Here is an 18,197-nt window from a genome sequence, read left to right as displayed (position 1 = left end):
TTCAATTTTACCTATAGATCTACATTGAAGACAATACATTATTGCAAAGAACATGAAGGATGCTTGGCCAGGAGATACAGGCATAACTGCATCAGTTTTCTTCTGATATCAGCTGAGAAATTATGTTTAAAGTCCCAGAATGAGCAGTGAAGAATAAGCCCACTCCAAGAGCTGAAGGTGTGGGAATAGACTGGACAGCAGAACACAAGGAGAGATTAAAACCTATTGCCTTTCCTGTTCAAAAGGGATATGAAAATACAATGGGAGCAGGAGGGAAAGAAGGAAGGAAGTGGTAGGACAAAATACACATCTACACTGGCTCTATTTACTGTGAGATGGACAGATGGACCACAGTCACGTAAGCAAACAGCAGCAGAATAGGAAAAAGCAATGTTACTAACTGAAAGCCTGAGGAAACAATTGAGCAAAGGAGCACACAATCACCAACAGATGCACGATGATGCAGCATTACCAAGTAAGACAATCTACAACACAGCTGTACACATCAAGAATGACAACCTTGTCTCTTCTTTTCAAGTAGAGAGCCCTTCTCTAGTTAATCTTTCACTTAACTGTTCTGTTACACCTTTCTGGCTGTTCTTGTTGTTCTGCCAAACCCCAATGCCTTTAAACCTCCTTTGTATTTGAGTGTTTGGCATCACAGCAGCTTAAGCTCCAACAGCCCTACCTCCTTCTCCCTTTCTGCCTCTGGCCACACAGCCGTGAACCATCCCTGACACCAGATGTGCTCCTGGAGGGAGAGCCATTCCAGGAGCCAATCCATCCCTGAAAAGCCACTGCTTTCTGGTGGACCCATGCTACACCGATTCACCAGTACTCACTCAAGGCAGGCACTATGGCAGTCCCAATTAGGTGGATTACAGCTACCACAGAGGCAGTTTTCAACTTTCAGCCTCATTTCAGCGACAATTTTATAGACTTCGGGGGGAGGAAGGGAAGGCAGTGTTCAAGATCACAATCTCTTTACAATAAAATGTTAATTATGCTATTAAAACCTGATTTAATCTCATGCCTGTTGGCAATTAAGTCAGGCTGTAGTCTACCATACATTTCAGCTAGTAATGTTGTCAAGTCCTCCTCCCCAGATAACTTCTCAGCCCTGAACCACAGAAAGATAAATGTCTGCATAACCACGCAATGAGCCTAACTGAGCAAATTACAACACCGTGTTTTGGGTGAATTTTTGTTTGTTTTCTGGGATTCAATAGGCAGCAAACAAAAGAGAAGAAATCTATGCGGGGCACATTTTCCTTTCCCAGTAGATCTTAAAGCAAAGCCAAATCATTGTCTCTGCCTCAGGTTCTTAATTCAACTATGCATACCAAATTCTTACCTTAACTCTCCCATTCCATGACTATTTCATACCTTCTACTGGCTTATTGCTTTCCTATGCTGGTAATATAATGGTTGCTCATGAAGTCTGCTTGCCACTACTGAACGAAAACAGGTCTTAACTGTTTTATTAATGCATGAAAACTGCAGGAGTATAAATAATCATCTGAAATAAGCTTCCCAATTTAACCCAAAAATGCTTCAAATGTTTTGGCTGTCTGCAACAACTGGTGGCAAAAACTGAGCTATCACAGTAACCATGGCCAAAGGTACCTTGTGTCTCAGCTTTGGTGATTTCTTCCAAACAAGTCTTTACAAAACAAAGTAGAAATCACCCCATGAAAAATAAGGGAATAACTTTTAATAGGGAAAATGTTAATTTCTGATGTTTAATTCTGAATAGCCCTTATCCCATGCAGTAAGCCTCCATAAACTTCACTTATTTGGCTGAGGCCCATGACACACAGGTAAGAAACACTTAATTAAAATATACAGTCTAAGGAAGAATTTGTAGCATAGCGTCCAGGTGAATGCTCAGGAGCTCTCTTCATATTCACATCACTTTAGACATTTGGCAGCACCAAAGCCATAGTGGCATTTAAAATTTCAAGTCTTGCCCTTATCCCCCTGCTTCTGTGCTTCTCCCTACCCTGTGGTGTGTGTGAACTGCATCAGCAAACATGTCCAGGTTAAAAGCTAACTTATTTTCAGCCAGGTTATTTCTGATCCAGTTTCACTGATCAGCTGCACAAAAATATGTCAGCCTAAGGGCAGGTGGGTGACGCAGCAATAAGCAACTGCAAGACAACTACTTTCAGTGCTAAGCTGCAGCATTCACAGGACCAGGGTTCAGCTCCAAGTAAGCCGGCAGGTGACCGTTCTGTGGGTGTTTCCTGAGGGACACAGACACGTGGGACACTTTGAGGAACTGGACATACTGTGTGAGGGGCTCCTCCACACAGCCTACCTCAAAGGACTATCAGACCAGAACTTCAAACATTCTAGAAAAATGTACTCAAATTTCTTGGTGAAAGAGACAGTTACCTGGAAACGGCTCTGTCAGGGCCTTTAGGTAGAAGGCTTCATTTCACTTTTATTGAACAGCTTCGCAAGTTCCATATTGATCTGACAGTACTCCACTGTAACAGCTAAGCCTTGTAATGGATTCAGAAGCTACCCTTCATGACATGCACAGCTTAGCTACTATCTAAAAGCCAGTACACAACACACAGCAGGCTTACTGCTATAATGAACATACAAGCAGTACAAAACAGCATTTTCATGCTATCCAGACTCTCATCTTTCCTAGAGTGCAGAGAGTAAGCCATTCTACAGAGGGCTTTTTTTGTTGTTTTATTTTTATTGTTTGGCAGTTTTTTTTGTGTTTGTTTGTTTTTTAGGGGGGTGCTTGTGTTTGTTTTTTTTTTTTTTTTTAAGACGAGCTAAAGGGATGGGAGAATATATTCTGTCAGAACAATACTAAGGACAGGAACTTCTTCCTTGGCTTCTGAGGTTAAGTTACGTTTAGCACACAATAGTGAGAGCACAGGATGCTGCAGGAAACCAAGTATTGAATTTCAGGAGTTGGGCAGTTTGTGTGTAACGTTAGTATTATTTAAACCCCTCCCCCACTGCTTTTCTATTTTAATTGACACTGGCCCAAATCTTAAGTCTGTTTATGTGGACATCAAGCTTGCTGCAATTTCTACTTTGCTGAAGGCCACATAGCTGAGAATGTGAGGGAGGCCTTTGCACACCATCCATAGAAACTTATCAGCAGGATTTTTCCAAAACAGCATGTTCAGATGGCAGTTTTAAAGTATCCCCATACTAACAGAAACTGATCAGAGCAAGTGATTGAAAATTGAGCAGACTCAAAAATGTTAACAACAAAACAGAACATTATAAATATCAAGGGAAACAAAAATGTTAGCACAGGTGTAACAAGAGTTGTGAAGGCAAATGGTTTCCTTCTCCAGAATAGCATCTTTCTTTTAAAAGCAATTTTTAAGTCTTTATTACAACTGAGTCAGAATAAGTATACTTTCACTGAAAAAATAATTTTGTATGTTTAGGCGTGCACATGTGTGTAGAAATATATAGAAGTATAAAAGAAGTCATATAGCCTTTTTTCCCTAACCTTCTAACCAGGAATTGAGGAAGGCTGAATTTATGTTAAGCTCAAAACAGATACACAAATAAAAGAAAAAATCTTAGCACAGAAAAGCAGAAAGTAACTTATGTTTAAAAAAAAAAAAAAAAAAAAAAAAAAAAAAAAAAAAAAAGATGGTATGGACAGTTGTCTGTACCAAAGGAAAGCAATATGGGACCAGAAATTCAAAAGCTATTGCCTCATGTATCAGACAGTGAAGGCATCTCAACAGTAAGGACAATCAAGTACTTGCCAAGGTAACTATATACAATCTGGTAAGTAACTGTAGTCATCTGTCTGCACAATCTGGGCATCTCTTGCAGAGTTTGGGCCGTTTTGTAGTTTGTGGGTTTTTTAATCTGTTGTGATTTTATTTCTTAATTCCCATTATTAGTTCAAATTCTGATGAATAAGATGAATGTTTGACCATTTAAAATATATTAATTAGTATTTTTAGTTTTAGAGAAGTGTTCTCACTACCCCAGTCTTCTTTAAGAACACAACAACATCCCATACAAACTGTTGCATAAACTGAAGGCAAATGCCATCGATCACCAGGGGAAGAGCATTTTGGGTCCTCCACTGCAAACAAGCCATTTTATCTGAAGAAAACTGGATGGACCATACCCTCTGTATCAAATTCAAGATATCTTTTGCACTGGCAATTCCCTGCTGAGGAGATCATTTCCTTCAGAGGCAGGAATTTCTGCATTAGAAAAAGCCCACAGTCTCTAGGCAGTAGTATAACCTGTGGAACAGAAGAAAGTGTTCTCACTTTTAGAATGGTTCTGTCCTTCAGTTCTTGTTATGCTGCCTATACATAAAATAAGCAATTATCTTGTAAGCACCTGACCAGGAGCAATAGAAAGTAACAGTGCCTGTTTGCTTTTTAAACAAGTTTTGTGACTTTGGATTACCATAACCAGTGCGGAGGAAGAACTCTTTTAGTCCCTTTTACAAAGGGCATCTTATAGGTACCTCCCTCCTCTGATCAGTGACCCAAACAAATAGCATTCCTCAAATGGTTTGTTATGGCCTGTTGGATAAACGTGTGTTATTAACTGTAACAAGAGTTCCCTTGTGTAGCTGGTAGTGTAGCCATTTTTAGTTTTCCCCACAGAAGACAGTATGAAATAATCCATCAACTACATTTTTCCACTTTTGGTGCTTTAGACATTAAGAAACCCTTCTAAATTTTACCTCCACGTTTTTGATCATTGTTTAACCAAAGGAAAAAAATATCTTTCTCAGTGTTAAGGAACAAGAGATAACCAGACAGTAATATCTTGAAAATCAGATCTCCAGAATGCAAGGGGAAAGGTTTTTCCCACAGTTCCCAACAGTTGGTTTATCCCAAACAATTCAAATTTGTACTTGTTTTTGTGGCGTTAGAAAACATACATAAGTACAATTTATTTTAGAGAAAGGGCACACCTCTTTCAGGTTATTTTCTGGTCCTTTTCTATTATCCTCTACAAAATTTTGCCCTCACTCCGACCAAGCAAAAACTGAAATGAAAACAGAGGAGCATCTCCCTGTAGACATTTCTCCCTTTGATTTACTTACAAGTAACTCATCCATACTGGTTTGGCATTTTTCTAAGTTGATCCTCTTTATTGCTACACGTTCTTGCCTGGGTTTGCATAGCGCTGCCTGTACAACTGCTGTAGCACCGCTACCTGAAAAAGGACAGAAAAGGAACACAGACTTAATATAACAGAAGTATAAAACCATGTCCAGTGCAAGAACATAGCATTTAAAATGAAATTAATTTTTTTGTCAACCCTTTTTCAGTGCTTTCCCCACATGCACATCTTTCTATAAGGAAGTCAGTTTACACATCTCTCAAATGCAAAGAAGTCTCTACCTCAAAGCTTCTGTCCCATACTCCACAAACAATTCCCAAGATAAAAACTTAAAATGATGTGCTCTCTTATCAAGTCACACCCACCTCTTAAATGCATTTCATATAGTTTGGGAGCCATCACACCTTTGCCTTTGGACACGTCTGTGTCAATCAAGAACATAACTCACAGAGTTAACATGATTTAGTGTTAAGGGCAGAGGGGGCGGGGAAGAGTGCTTTATCCAATGTTATTTCTTTCTGTTGTTTCAGGTCAGTCCCTGCTTACCAGGCTTTTGTTCCCACTGTGCAATGAAAAGAAAAATACCATTAAAGTTGAATATGCCAAACTTTCTACAGGTTCATATGTGTTCCTGCTCATTCATCATGATTAGGGTAACATCCTACAAAAAGCATGCTGATTCTTGTAAAGAGCACAGGAGGCACGAGTATCACACCAACAGTAAGAAAGTACGTGTTGCTGAATGGCCTGGCAGGGAAAGTCAGTCCCAGTTGATGTTTAAATCACATACGGTCAAACAATACACAGATAACAATGCTTGATGGAACTGAACAAAACATTAGGGAGAACATTTTGCTTTTTCAAAGCATGCTTTATTTGTGAACAGCAGGAGTAAGAGGGATTGTTGCTTCCTTTGTCAAGCACCCACTGGCTTTGCCTCAATCAGATGATTGCAACTAATATTCCAAGAGCTGTACGCTGGTTGCGCCTCTTACTGCCACATCAAATACAGCAGTGTGGGCTTCTTCAAAGTAATTACATCATGCTCATTTGAGCAGAAATCCAAAGTTCCCCAATGAGTACTTTCTACCTGCAATTCCAACTATTTTAATATACATAATGGATTTCTGGTAACTCACTGAATTGAGCAACATGTTATAGTTGCCTGCTCATACATTATGTTCTATTTATCCTCAATAATTGGCATGTCCTAGATGAATACAAACTGTGAACAAAAAGCCTTTTGTTGTCAAGCTCTACAAACGTGGATTGAGTTACAAGTTGACTTAAGAACAATTGAGAGCTTTTCTCTCTGCACATCTGAAAACAGCACCGACAATACCTCATGACTGAGAATTATTGTCCAAGTTTTAATTGCTATTTGCTTAGATATTTTCATATTTTCAGTTCATTCACGTGTTTGGTGTTTTGGTTCCTTCCTCCCACCCCCCCTCAATCAAATCACAAAGCTTTAACTCAGTGTATGAGTTATTAAAAAATGCTGAGCTCATCTTAAGAAAGAGAAGTCTCCACAGGACTAACTAGTCATTCTTTTGCAGGATGCGGTCACAGGCAAATATTGACATGTCCTGCTCTGTCTGCTTACAGAACAAAGTCTTTTAAAAATTCAATAAGCAATAAAAGAATTAAGAGATTTAAAAAATAAATAAAACATCCCAAGGACAAAACCAGCAAGTCAGCACAATGCAACTCTGAGATTTGTCCTACACCATTCCATTGAAGTTATTGCTCAGTAGACATCAAGACAAAACCCCTCTCTATTTTGGCTACACAACTGTAGGTTGAGGGAGGCAGGGGAGAAGACATGTTTTTTACCTACTAAAGATACAAGAACTAAGATTAAGACTTTTCTTGAAGCATCTTTTCTCCCTATGCCAAATAGCATTTGCTACTTGTGGAAAGCAATCAGATCATCACTTCCAAAATGGGTTCGTACACTATGACCACATAAAAGATAAACAGAAAAGCACAGAAAAATTATTCAGTCAAGCCATGATGAAATCCTGACTGATTCCTCAAGTTGAAGTACAATGCCAGTAAGAAACACTTTAAAACACCATGGAAAAATAAATTACTAAAAAGAATCCTGTCCCATCACTGACTCCACAACTACTACAGCACTTGTGAAAGTTCTGTGAGACCCCAAACCAAAGAGTATGTCCTTACTGCTATTTAAAAGTTCGTGATTACAAAAGTATTCCTGAGCTATCCTTATGCAGAAGTTGAAGATCTGTTCCTCTCTTGGCTACTGAAAATGGATGAGACGTAAGATTTTAGGACATGAACTAGATTGAAATTTATTTATATAAAAAGCTTGTCACAATGCATTTCCTGGTGTTTTCTCCCCAGACACAGAGGAGGCCTTTCAGTGCGATATTCTCCACCCTATGAAGAATATGATGCACTGACAATGCAAAAAGCTTTCTATGTTTAGAACAAAGTCAAACTATCTCTGTATCTCTTCTTTCTTTTTGCTTTCTGAATACCATATGCAATACAATATTTTGCTAGTCAAGGCACTCTGTGCACGCTGCCTTCTAAGTGGTACCTACACACAAAGCCTGTCTGAAAAAACAGTTTTGAGTACTGAAGTACAAGCCAGGCACTTAGTGGCTATATGCTTCCTTCTTAAGAGATTTTCCCCTCTCCTCTTCTGGCAAACAACCAGGGATAAAGATGAGGGAAGTCTGAAGATTTCCCATCTGGTCTGAAGATTCCTTTTTGTGTAAAGGAAGATGCCCTACTCTGGGGTCTACTAAACAAGCAGAAATTTGAAGTGTTCCTGAGGAACAGCTGCTATAAAATGGACTATCCAGATAAGTAATTCAGTTGAGTGAGAACAGACTACGCAAGTTATGCTCCATCATACAGTGAAACAACAACCACCACCACAACCACGACTTCTTCATGTATACTGAACCTTACCAGTCTTCCAAAACCTACTCCTCATAGCTGTGACCATGCTAACTGCATAACTGAAGCACAGACTGGTTTAAACATCCCATCACTTCTCTCTTTAGAAAACAGATCTAGTATAATCTAAGTGTAGGCAGGATAAACCACGAAGCCTTTACATCCAGCTGTCTCCTGCAGAAGAACAAAAGGATCACCAGTTGACAGACAGGAAAAAAAATAAAATAAAAAATAATTGTGTAAAAGTGATAGATTTTTTTCCCACTGCTTGAAATGTCATCCTCCTGCAACACTGGGAAGGAAAGTCAAGAACTCTTTTGGCCAATTTCAAAAGTTCACAATGAAATAATGCAATTGCAGTCCATATGAAGATGCCTATTTCTGCCTGTTGTGAAATAGGAGTAGGTCAGAGTAATCTTGAACTCATTTCTTACTGTCATCCTTCTTTGTAGTACAAGTGTGCACTTAAAACAACCTGTTCCTTCGTGCTCCCAACTATGCACTCTGTACGACCCTGCCTTCAGAGCAGCACAGCCATTAGAAATACTCTTATTTTGGTTCATGCAACAGAAACTTCTTCAAGAGCTATTATGTACGAATATATTTCACTTCTGAAAGGACATAACCTAAGAACAGAAATAAAGTTCTCTAAAATTCCAACAAACAAATCTGTCAGGGATTTAAGCTTATCTGATTAAGTTCCTTAAAGTTGTTCTAAATCTGACATTTTCTCTCTGCTTTTGAAGTAACTCAACCCTCGCAGAACCTGTTTCCAGCTGGCAAAGAGAAGGATCTTTGAACAACTACTGACAAATACATTTTAGCTTTACCTACACTCCCCTAGCCAAGCCTCAAAAAAGAAGAGCAAAGGCAAGATGGCCACACCATACTGCGTGCACTTTGCACGCACAGATACACATCATTCACAAAGGCATGCAACAAATCTCTTCATTTATCCCGTTATGTAGAAAGGTCTGAGACTTTCCACTCACTAACCATTATGCAGTAACTGTGTTCAAAACAGGCCTACAACTATTCCTTTTTCTTTTCCTCAGAAAAATAAAGACAGCATCCTCATTACCCTTGTAACAATTTACAAAGTCTTACTTTTTAGTAGCTCCTTTTTACTCCGATACAAACATCTTTTAAAGATTCTCACATTTGTAAGTCCCTTCAGATACTCTACCCAACTACACTTCCCTCCACTCCATAGTTCTTCTGTTTCGTCTCAGTACAGAAGAGAAAAACATCAAGAGGATAATGTTATTTGTTGGTGATGGTAAATTTTCTTGATGACTACATATGAAAAACAAGGTCATGAACGTATTACACCAAGTCCAGAGGAGGACCATGAGGATGCTCAGAGGGCTGGAGCACCCCTCCTGTGAAGATAGGCTGAGAGTGTTAGGGTTGTTCAGACCGGAGAACAGAAGGCTCCGGGGAGACCTTACAGAGGCCTTACAGTACCCAAAGGGAGCTACCGGAAAGCTGGGGAGGGAATCCTCATCAGCGAGTGTGGTGATTGAACAAGAGGGAATGGCTTTAAACTAAATGAGGGTAGGTAGGTGAGATACCAGATAGGTAGGTAGGTAGATGAGATACCAGATAGGTAGGTAGGTAGATGAGATACCAGAAGTAAATTCTTTACTCAGAGGGAGGCAAGGTACCAGACCAGGTCGCCCAGAGAAGCTACGGATGTCCCATCCCTGGAAGTGTTCAAGGCCAGGTTGGATGGGGCTTGGCGCAACGTGGTCTGGTGGAAGGGACAGAGGATGGAATTAGAACGTCCCTTCCAATCCAAAACATTGGAAATCAAAATTACCTCACGATTTCTCTCTCCATCTTCACACAACAGTTCTTAAGAACAAAAGCATTTCAAGATAAGCAAGCAAATACTGCTTGCTTACAATTCCTGTCTACTTTGTTCTTAATTTAGGCTGCAATCAAATCCTTCCTCTTATAATTCACATGCATACCAGTTTGTTTATCCTTGTCTGTTAGGACACTGACAGAATTCGCTTAAAATACACTAAGTGTCCTAGGAAATCTGGGCCCATACATACAACTGCTAATTCTGCCAGGTCATCACTTCACAACTAATTTGCTTAACTCCTCACTGAGTTACATAAAATGAATTTGTTCTGCAATTAGGCATTTAAGAACATTACCATTATGGCAATAGAGGCATTAGTCAATCCAGTTGTTCTACGTACTTCTTGTGGTAGAGTAGTTTATGCAAAGTGTGAGGCCTAGCAATGCTTACCCCATTCTATGTGTTGAAAGCACATAGCATAAATAATCCAGAAAAAAAAAAAAAAACTCTCCAAAGATGATAAAGGTCTATAAATACTTCTGATCCCACTGCAGTCTTAGGTAAATACCCTGAACATCCATGTCAATTACTATACATTGGGGAAAAGCTAAAAGAGAATTTCTATTTAAGCCCTGATCCAACCTGTGCTAAAGACAAGATACAGCAAGCTTGAGCATGAACCAAACATCATTCTCCATGCAGACAAATAGGGGGATTCACAGTCAGCAATAAAACAACGCATAAAAGAAAACCAGAGACAAGAGGGAATTATTTTTCCCCTGCTTTTTGAACTCGTATTTTTACACATACACACACACACACAATAAAATAGTGAAAGGACTGGTTAGATGAAGTATTTTGTTAGATAAACTCCAGGAAATATTTTGAGGTTTGCTATGCAACACTGTGTTACAACTCCCTATCAAATCTGCAGAACAAACCTGCAGAACTAACCTCCTCCTGTTGTACACCCAACTGGGGCCTTCCTGGGATAAGGCGAGATGTGGACACGCTGTGCTCATCTTGAATGACTCCGACAGATTCCTAGCCATTTGGCACTTTCCCAACAAAAGACATGAAAAAGTTGAAGTGAAAAATGTGATTTGGTTTAAGAATGTTTCAAACACCAAAATGGATTTTGACTGTCATTATCCATTCATCTTCACAATATGTCTTTTTTTTCAGGCAATTAAGTAATTTATTTTTTTCCCCTTTTATAGTTGTACCACCAACTTGCTATCAAATTCACAAAGCCAAAAGACATACAAAAGAACATCTGTGTAAAGCATTTTTTTTGCTGCTGTAATATGTTGAGATAAAGTCAGATTACATCAATGACCTAACAGGTCTCACTTTTCTTTTTCAACTTTGTCATCCATATACAAATGCTATTTTGTATAGCATTATACAAAAATGTTTAAATACGTGTTAGAGGTCTTGAGGTTTATTGCAACATTTGACAGAACTCAGAAATTTTGCCTGTGTTTTGAGACAATAATATTTTTTCTCTTATCGGGTTACTTCAAAAGTATGTTTTTCACATCATTGCTTCCAATACACGTTTTAAACATTCTACCACGGACTTCAAACTGTTATTACGAAGAAAAGTTTCCAGGGATTCTGTGAAGGGATTTCTACACTAAGTCTGAGAGATCCCCCTGTCACTAATTAGCCTTCCAGAAAGGACTGCCAGCATAGGCATTCTGTTTTTCCTTCATTGATCTGAAGCAGCATAAAACACTTCGCATGGATACAAGCGCCACAAAAGGTAGCTTTTTTCTAAATCCATTTGAAAAAGCTGCTACAATAAACTTCCTTATCATCCAGTCAGCTGCACAACAAAAGAACACTGGGTAATAAATCTCAACTTAAACCAAAGAAGATTATCTAGACAAGAAAGAGAAATCTGACATTTTCTTCTTTTAAGATTTTGTATCCAAATTTGTTGTTAAAGGTCTAGTTTTATCTTAGGTTGAAGAGTCAGCACAAATTTCATAGGAAAAATCTTAACAGCAATATTAAGGAACACCCATGTCAGCTGCTTCCTAGATATGTGACAGCCTTGAAAGAATGAAGCCCTAAGCATATCTTTCTGCTGTTTCATACAAAGATACCACCAAAAACTTTTAAACCATGGACCCAGAGTATCATTGAAGGCTAAAGGAGTCCTCTAGAGATCACCTAGTCCGACCTCCCTGCTCAAACAGGGTCATCTGCAGCAAGTTGCCCAGACAGGATTTAAGCATCTCCGTAGATCAAGACACCACCACTCCTCTGATCAATCTGTTCCACTGTTCGATCACCATTACAGTAAAAAAAAGTTTTCTTATGTTCAGATTGAATTTTATGTTTCTTTTTGTGCTCATTGCCTCTCACCCTGTCAACTGACACTACTGGTGTCTGGCTCTCATCAGACATTGTCCCAGCCCTAAGCCTCAAATCAAAGATGCCCTGAGGCCCTTAATGATCTCCGGGGCCAGGGATTTGCTGAAGTTTTGCAGGCTCATGCCTGAAGTACAAAGCTGAAGAAAATCTTTACTGCAAGACTCCCAGAACAGGTTTAGTTTTTCCAAGCTGAGGCATGACCGGCAGGGTTCCATTTTCTACTTCTTCTAATCTCCTTCTTAAACATGCGTCCAAACCTTATTCAGCCCTCAGTTCTCAGAATAGCTCAAAGCAAAGCCCAAGAATAACACTCTGAATAACATCTGGAAGAAACGACAATTTTGAGCTATAGCTATCTATACAACAATAATCTAGAAGAAAATAATGTAAATTACCTATTAAAAAATGTTAATCTAACCATTAATTTGAATCATGTTCCTCAACAGCACTGGCATGTTATCACACCAGATATAAATGCACTGCTTCAGAAGTAGTTTTTTACTTGAAAACTTCAGAGGTACAAGGATATTTACTCCAATACTCTTCTAGCATAGAGTCTGGTATTCCTAAACTACATCTACCTTAAAACACAACACAAAAACAAAACCTACCCAATCATATTTCGTACTAGAAACTTTAAATACTTTTATGTTACATGGCAAGAGAAGTTTCCATAGAGCTTAGTGATGTGGTTTTGGGGAGGACTTTTTAGTGTTAAGTCAGAGGTTGGACTAAGTGATCTTAAAGGTCTCTTCCAACCTAGATGATTCTGTGACGATAAATTTCAAGATCTGATTTTTAGTTGAAATATTTTCAGAAGAGAAACATGGACTCTGATTATCCCATCCTTCCTGTTCTTCCATCATCAGTACAGAAACCACTATTCTGTATACATACAAATGCAAACACATTTGGAAGGCAAAACTCACCCTGGAAATGGCTCTGCATAGCTACACCAGATAGGAAGTTCTTGTACTCATTGTACAGACCAGAGACCCCTTACCAGGTTATCTTCTTAAGTCCACTTCACCTTACACAAGCAGGATAAATAGAAGATTTGCTATGCTGAACCATATTTCATCCCCAGGGAAAAAAAAAAAAAAAAAAAAAAAAAAGGTGTTAAAGGAATTATGTTCTTGCACAGAGTAGCACTACAAACAAACACTGCTGTTGATTTAGTTAGTTGCCACATTTTATTGTTTCTCATTTAGTTTGAAAGCAAGCACTTGGAACAACTCTATTTTCTAGGTCTTCTGGATGTCACCACATCCTGCATCATTCTCTTCTGAGAATGGAGAGCAGCAACCTACCAACACAAAGACAGTTCTGCTACCGCAGTCGTGAAGATCTGCAATTAACATTACAGTGCTGAGCTATAAAGCATCTTTAGCTAGCTCACTGCAACAGAATACGTTCTGCTAGAATGAGCCTGTCATGGATGCACAGTACAAGCAAAAACTTACCTATTTCTGATTCCATTCCTCATGAAATAATAGAAAAGTTGGAGCAATACAAATGCTATCATAGTATTGAATTTTCATCAGGTGATTCTAATCTAATTTCAATAGAGTTCCAGCTCAGACTGGAAGCACGAGGCTAACAGAAATAAGTAAGTTTAGATTCAGTCCACATAACAAAATGTCTTCAAAGCAAAGAAGTGAGAAGGGAAAATAAAAATTATAGATCAGTTTTGATCCTTCTCAGTCTGAATATGATCCTTCTCAGAAGACAAAAGGTATAGCCCAAGCCCATGATCTTGTCCATATTACTTTTACAGGATAGAAACCACGATCAGCAGGTAAATACACAACATTTTTCCAGTATAGTCAATTAACTATTTTTGTACCAGTACCATAAAACAGGTATACTTGGCACACAGTTTGCTTACAGCTATAATCATTTGTTTCTATTAAGAAAAACCTCAGACATCCAATATTGATCTTGACCTCCAAGATCAAGAGTCTTAGGTTCATGCTACATCTATCTGAAAGCATGACTAGGAACACTGAAAACCTTCCAGTTTTCCACCTGCTTTATTCCCCCATTTCTCTTCAAGTGCATTAGCATAGCTCAGCTTAAAAGCTATGCAACATAATCATTACAGCAGCCTTATACGACATCCTTGAGTTTCACCTACATTTTACTTCTGATCAGTATACCTCTGAGGCACGTAGATATTCACAGGAATAATTAGACTAATAAAACAATTCAGAAATCGTTAATCATAAAGATAAAGGAATAATGGAGACAGCTAATTTATCACAGTGAGGTTTCACCAAGCCATGGAGTGAAGTCACATGCTTAGTCAAATACCTGGGGACAAAGGACCAGAAACATTAACTCCATCGATGCCGCAAATTGAACACACCAGCAACCAAATGAACAATGGTGACAGTTACAGCTTTCTGCTGAGCCTCACTTTGCAGAAAGTAGCAGAACTGCCACACTCAGCACCCTTGAAAAATTGCATCAGAAGTCTCTTCAGATAGGCTCTTGAAAACCCACCACCTTTATCAGCACTGCCTTTGTCTTCACAGAGTCACAGAAGCTCCCCAAACAAGTCACCAGACAACCTGAAGTGTAGAACATTGTATGATACATGAAAGAAGGAAAAACTTTTAAAGCATGTTCTTACAATGCTGCTCACAGCAGCTGTTCCACACTGAAGATGCAAAGCCTGGCTGCATGGCTTAAGAAGAATCAAGTTTCCACACTTCCCAGCAGAACTCCTCCTCTTGCAGCACTCAAGCCAATTCTGGGCTTTTGGGGTCTGAAGTTCCAGACCTTCTCTTTCAGAAGAATCTGGGGTGGGGGAAGAGGGTAGAAAGCAGAGGGACGCGAGATCCAAGTGAAAAGGAGGCAGACGGATTCCAAGAGCTGGAAACACAGCATACGCTCATGTAAGTTATAATTATGTAGTACCAGTCAACTGCCTGACATGCTGAGCGTGATGATTATGTGTTCCTTTACCCTTCTGTTTAACAAATTATAAACAAGACTTGCTAGTTACTTGCAATAGCAACAAAATCAAAGCAAGTTAGCCAAAAATGAAGAAAACATGTACTCTCCATACCATTCAGATTACTATATAACTAACCTTCCTGACAAGTTTGAATCCCAATTGCATAAGCTACAATTTTAAAAGTTACTACAATAGCAAGGTTTGCTCAATGAATCACTTAAAGACCGTTGTCTTAAAGATAACAGAAACTACAGTTTTGTCACCAATCTCAGTATTTCTAGTACAGAAAGTTCATTTTCTTTGGAAAAAAAAAAAAAAAAAAAAAGGTCAAGACAGAGCTCCTTTCCCCAACACTGCTATTATCATGTGTGGACATGTCAAATAATAAACTAAGTGCTCTGCACAGCCTTGTCTGCAGCACGGCACTGAGGATGTTCTAAGAGGTATTTTTAATTGTACCATGGCAGTCTTTACATTGACAACTGAATTAAAAGCCACCCCCTTTACATTACTCAATGAGGATTTAACTTTTGTTTAGTTTCTTCAAATGGTTATTAGCTGACAGGAAATCTCAATCAATTATATCCCAAAATGTAGAATTTTAACCTGCAAAATGAACTCTCCCTGTCAAGCTACAGATGTATGAAGCTATGTTCACTTCAACTCACATCATGAATGTTTTGAATGCTGTATTCCATGTGCGCATACACAATATACTCATGCTGCCTTTATAACTTAAGAGTTATTGTTAACAACTGTAATTTGCTTTGGATCAGAATTAAGGTAAATACGCACGTTTGTTCTGACAAAGTTTTAGGATAAAGATGTCAGGTAGCATTAAACATTACTTATGAAATTACGCAGTTTTGTATACAAGAATTACAGGGGGTTTCAAAAACCCCTGTAAAAGCAAATATCCAAGGTGACTGATTCAAAAGCCCTTCAATTGTTCACCCCACCCCAAACATTCTCAAAAAAAAAAAAAAAAAAAAAAAGGCTAGTTAAGCAGAGGGATAAGAAATTTTTGAAAGTGTGAATGAGGCACTAGCATCTAAATAACAAAATACAGTACTGTATTTTACCTATTTAACTACAGAGAAACTTTTCAAAACAGCATATACTATGCTTACAAACTTGAACATCAGTTCCTAAGCATCATAATCAGACCCTCTCTACAGAGCCAAACTAAGATCCCTGATAACAACAAAAACAGGGGAGTATTCTCTGTCAGACAAAGAGCCTTTAGCAACACACATGCAGCAAGGGAAAAAATAATAAAGTATTCAATTCCACAGAAACACCAAAGACCTCTTGGCTGTTAATGTGAGAGCAGCTCATAGACCGCTTACAATAAGGGCTACAAAATGAGCAGAACAGCCGTGAGCTATAAGCTGTTTTAGTCAAACTCCCAACACATTTGACTTAACACTGAACATCACAAGGTAGCAAATGACAAGATATTTTGGAGTTCAGTTAGAAAGGCTAACCAGAAATACTAGACAGAAGCCTCAGTTCAATTAAAGTAGCTTTCTAATGAGCTGCAACCAATGTAAAGACAATCCATCATTTGGAACTAACCCTTTATTTTTCCAATTAATTCTGCCTGTTTTCTAGATTCTTAATTCTCCAGATCAGTTGCAACTGGAGAAGTGAAATTATTGCTTTGTAAGAGGAGCAAGCAGCCATCCTAATGGCTCTTTGTCCCTAACGGAATCTTCCCCCAAACTATTAGTGCAGTCTTACAAACACCGAGTTACAGCCAGTAAGAGAACATCAACTCCAGTGCAGTTTTCCAAGAGCAAAGTCTCTTGTTCATATCAATTAAAAAAAAAAAAATTTAGTGCTACTTTGTCTCATCCATGTGATGTACAACTCATAACAATATGAAGAATACAAATATAATTAAGACTACACAATTTTCATGCTTTTATATTGATTATCATTAAAACATTTGTTTTGTGCAGATTTCCATTGCTTCTCAGGAGGAAAAAACCTTGCTTGTGTGACAGCAATTGAGACAAATCTATTTCAGTTGTCTTATCCAGACTACTTGGAAATAAACTCAAACTGAAAAAAAATCTCAGAGTATTGGTTTTATTACCTCTGTTATTTTGTTTGTTTATTCTTTTAATCTAAGTCATATCCAGCTACAAAATAAATAAATAAAATCCACAGCACATTTTATCTTGATATATTAAAGTCACAAGAAGATTTCCCAAATCTTCACGAAATTAAGTCTGGCTGTCCCTTAATAGCAATTACCATTTTTATCTCTAACTCCTACAGGAAGGCTGCTTTGGACCCTCACCATCTGAACAGTCAGGAATCCCCTTTTAATGTCTAAATGCGTAGGTTTCTACAGCCTATATCCATCTGAATTAATGCAACAATTTCCTTATCTCTTAACTCTATCCTACACATTTACAGACAGCAATCAGAATTTCTTCTTGCCCCAGTAAAGATTTGGATACAGGCATTAATAGGAAGAGCCTCTTCTTTCCATGAGATCAGCCATGCAGCAAATCAAACAGGGAACCTGATCTGACCGAAAACTAACCCAGCAGAACTAGTTTTCTGACAGATCAATGAGATCTTCTCAACAGCTGCCTGTTGCAGCAGATTAAATGTATCATGCAACTGCATACCAAGAGTTTACAAAGAACTTGCTAACAACCTTAAAAATAAAACACACATGAAATAACATCTCCTAAGAAGCACAACTTACAGATAGCATTCTCACAGGCACTTGAACCTCCTCACAATTGCAAAGAAAGCAACAGACAGAGAAGGGAAGGCAGAAGAGCCATATTGTTTGACATCCATACCATGTGGTCTTGCTTTTCAAAATTACATTTGGCCAGGCACAGATGAGCAATAAGAAGCATTCACACTCTCATAAAGAGGGTAAAATTTCTCTAACCCGCTAAATCCACAGGATAGAGACACCATATATGACAAGTGATGATTTTAACTTTTTATCCTATGATCATCACAAACTTTTAAATGCCCCCT

The 18,197-nt window shown here is 38.5% G+C and overlaps 1 protein-coding gene across 4 annotated transcripts in view; it reads right to left on the bottom strand.

The window, feature by feature from the left end:
* Window positions 1-18,197, bottom strand: part of STK39 (serine/threonine kinase 39) — a 127,536-nt gene that overhangs the window by 68,316 nt on the left and 41,023 nt on the right. For 3 of the 4 annotated variants that reach the window (XM_084523208.1, XM_084523207.1, XM_084523206.1), the window contains one exon: window positions 5,072-5,184. In XM_084523208.1, the coding sequence (XP_084379334.1) occupies window positions 5,072-5,086 (15 nt within the window). In that variant the 5' untranslated portion in view covers window positions 5,087-5,184. Of the gene's footprint in view, window positions 1-4,132; window positions 4,254-5,071; window positions 5,185-18,197 lie in introns of those variants that run through there. The other variant, XM_084523209.1, reaches the window with a different exon arrangement.

Source organism: Aythya ferina (genome assembly GCF_964211825.1).
Source record: "Aythya ferina genome assembly, chromosome: 6".
NCBI lineage: Eukaryota > Metazoa > Chordata > Aves > Anseriformes > Anatidae > Aythya > Aythya ferina.
The sequence above is the reverse complement of the archived record's forward strand: the minus strand, read 5'-3'. Positions and strand labels throughout refer to the sequence as shown.